Source organism: Glossina fuscipes, unplaced genomic scaffold (genome assembly GCF_014805625.2).
Source record: "Glossina fuscipes isolate IAEA_lab_2018 unplaced genomic scaffold, Yale_Gfus_2 61535, whole genome shotgun sequence".
NCBI classification, from domain to species: Eukaryota; Metazoa; Arthropoda; class Insecta; order Diptera; family Glossinidae; genus Glossina; species Glossina fuscipes.
The window spans coordinates 290,569-293,206 of record NW_024003747.1 but is presented as its reverse complement, the minus strand read 5'-3'; the positions used below and the strand labels follow the sequence as shown (position 1 = coordinate 293,206).

Below are 2,638 nucleotides of genomic sequence, written 5' to 3'. Positions count from 1 at the left end.
GAATAGTTTTAATACCCTAACCATGATTTCAATAGACTGGCGAAGCGCAAACAAACGAAAAATGTATCTAAATTAATCTCCTTATTCACGGTCATTAAAAATATACGCAGATTTCTAACAAGAAATTTATTTACTTATTGCAAGAGATATATACAAAATTAAAGATCCGCAACTATATGCACAAAATAACAAATTTGATTTGAATATTTGATTGTATTTATTATAATTTTGTTTTCATTAAAAAAAAAGATACTTAGTTGTAGATATATTATATAATATTAAAATCATTCTCGTGCATAGTAAAATGATTAATATGTATTATTTTTTTTTTTTTCTAATATTTGGCTACTTATCACAATCTCTTTTTATTGAATCTATTAAAAACCGCTTACTAAATGTGTAAATTAGTTTTCTATCTGTTATATGTACTTTCAAACATTTTCGTTTTTAATTAGATTGACGATTAAAATGGTGCGCATTTGGGATAGAAATTGCTTGAATATAGGCACATACTTCAATTAGATCTTAACGCAAAGACTTACTATCACTATGGAAATTGCAATATATAAACGGATTCGAATGCACTTCACGTATTACATATAAATCTACCACTTAGCGTTACTGTTACAAATAATTGATCTTTTTCATTGACTATTTTTTAAAAGAATCGTTTAAAGCTGAAAGTTTCATTAGGTCACAGTTATTCAAAGGCAAGTACTTACACTTGCATGTAACGGTAACCGCGTTTGTCTTCAAGATGGCTGTCATTCAATTTAATAAATTGACCCACAAATTGTTGTACAATCAGATTGCGACATAAACCGTGCAGATAACTTATTGCATATGGTGTTATAATTGTTATTAAGATGTAGGTTAAATTTGATATACGATTGGTGTGACCGAAAGGACAAAACCAAAATCCACGCCTGAGGGCGTCACGTGTGTGATGTGTTACAAAGGCACATAACGTAGCACCCAACAATAAACTGCACCTCATATAATTCAAACAAGACACACATAAATAGATAAATAGCAAAAGTAAAATAATTGTGGAGCAGTGTAAAAAAGGCCGGCAGGTCAAATTAGTTGCATCCTATAAAAAATCATGACCAAATCATTTTTTTTTTTTTTTTTTGTTTTCTGAAAGTAGTAACTCATTTAATAATTACCTCCAAGTTCCAGCTACGTGCTGCAATAAAATGATCCATATCTATTAGAGAAGAGCAAGCGAAACATGTAAACATCAATAACCAACCAAAGAAATATGTAGTCTTTCCATAAAATTGTACGGCAAATGCAACACCTGATAAGGCACCAACGGCTGCATGCGTAGCATTGTCGACCAAGGCTCTTAACAACGGGTGTTGTGTAATATCCACAAAATTATCACCTAGCATACAAGTAACGCTTACCAATGTGGTAAGCACTACGTACACATAAACCATTTGCATTAAGTTAGTTAAAGAAAGCAATATTTTTATGTGTAGAATTCTTTAAGCTAATGGGCGGCTTTTGCATTGCATAATACCGTAGAGACTTTTAATACGTTAGAAATGTAAAAAGATTGATGTATTCTCTTATTCACAATTTTTTGTAGAAAATATATATAAATGTTAACTGTATTCAAAATAATTCCTAAATTGCTCTAATTTATTTTTTCGCTAAATATACTTAAGCACTTGGCCCAGTGACTGCATTTTACGTTACGCGTTGCGCACGGACTGTCAAAATAAAATTGAGTGTTTATCCAGTGCAAAGTGCAAACACAATGATTCTGCATTAAGAACACATATCTTACGGGAGTAGCTAAAAAAAAGTACTATGGTTAACATTCTTTTACTTAAATGAAGAAGCTAAAATTAAAAAAATGAAAAGAAAGAAAAGGAAAGTATATTATTTTAAAATTTAATTATATTTTTACAATAAAATTTTCCTACTAAATGTACATAACCACTTTCAGAAGCCGCGGACAAATGAATTTCAAAACGCAAATTTCATCTTCATTTACATTTAGATACATGAAATCAACTTTATTTTGATAGTTCGTGTATGTCTTTAAGCCCATTTAGTGAAAAAAGAATTGGAAAACTTTTGCAAATTTTTCAAGAACGCAAATTTTTGGGAAAATTTTAAAATTTCGGAGTGCGTCGCTTTTGACAACGAAAGCGGCAACTTTTTTGCAAAAACAAAACAAAAACATTTGGTCTTAGACTTTAAAATGTTTGTTTGCATTTTTATTATTGTTGTGGAAAACGAACAGAAATCAAAAAAATTTAAATAAAACTAAAATAGTTATTTACATTTTTATTATTTGAACACCAGCGCAAGCAAGGATAAATTAAGCTAAACTAAATAAATTGCTTTTTAATTAGTAGTAGTAGTTTAAAAAAACAAGGAAAGAGCTGTTACACAGCATACAAAAGGCGGATGCGTCCTATTCTTTCGGAATGAAGTGATCAGAGAAAAAGGCGTGGGCATATCCCATAAGTGTAATAAAAAGAACTGCACTTTTAGTAAAAAGTGCAAAGTGAGGTGGGGATCGTTGAAAGACCACTTCATCAGAAACTACAATAGGAACAAAGTTTCAGACAGTATCATCTAAAATCGTCAAATGAAAATTCTATGAAGCTATGCTTTC

General features: G+C 30.4%; 1 protein-coding gene across 4 annotated transcripts; it reads right to left on the bottom strand.

Annotated features, from left to right (window-relative positions):
- Positions 1-283: 283 nt before the first annotated feature.
- LOC119643691 (transmembrane protein 267) lies at positions 284-2,103 on the bottom strand. 4 transcript variants are annotated; one of them, XM_038043096.1, is made up of 4 exons: positions 1,938-2,103; positions 1,256-1,853; positions 1,170-1,189; positions 284-1,093 (listed from the first exon to the last, which is right to left on the bottom strand). In XM_038043096.1, the coding sequence occupies exons 2-4, from the start codon at positions 1,449-1,451 to the stop codon at positions 719-721; spliced, it is 591 nt and encodes a 196-aa protein (XP_037899024.1). In that variant the 5' UTR covers positions 1,452-1,853; positions 1,938-2,103; the 3' UTR covers positions 284-718. The 4 variants fall into 4 exon arrangements, with proteins under 4 accessions (XP_037899024.1, XP_037899020.1, XP_037899022.1 ...); XM_038043092.1 differs by having other exon boundaries at positions 287-1,093; positions 1,170-1,853; positions 1,938-2,095; XM_038043094.1 differs by having other exon boundaries at positions 287-1,093; positions 1,170-1,853; positions 1,947-2,095.
- Between the last annotated feature and the right edge of the window lie 535 nt (positions 2,104-2,638).

Bases quoted from the DNA above. Each gene is read 5' to 3' on its own strand.
- LOC119643691 (XM_038043092.1), bottom strand. From the start codon at position 1,451: ATGCAAATGGTTTATGTGTACGTAGTGCTTACCACATTGGTAAGCGTT. The intron at 1,094-1,169 runs GTAATTATTAAA...GATTTTTTATAG, and splicing joins CACGTAGCTGGAACTTGGAG to GATGCAACTAATTTGACCTG.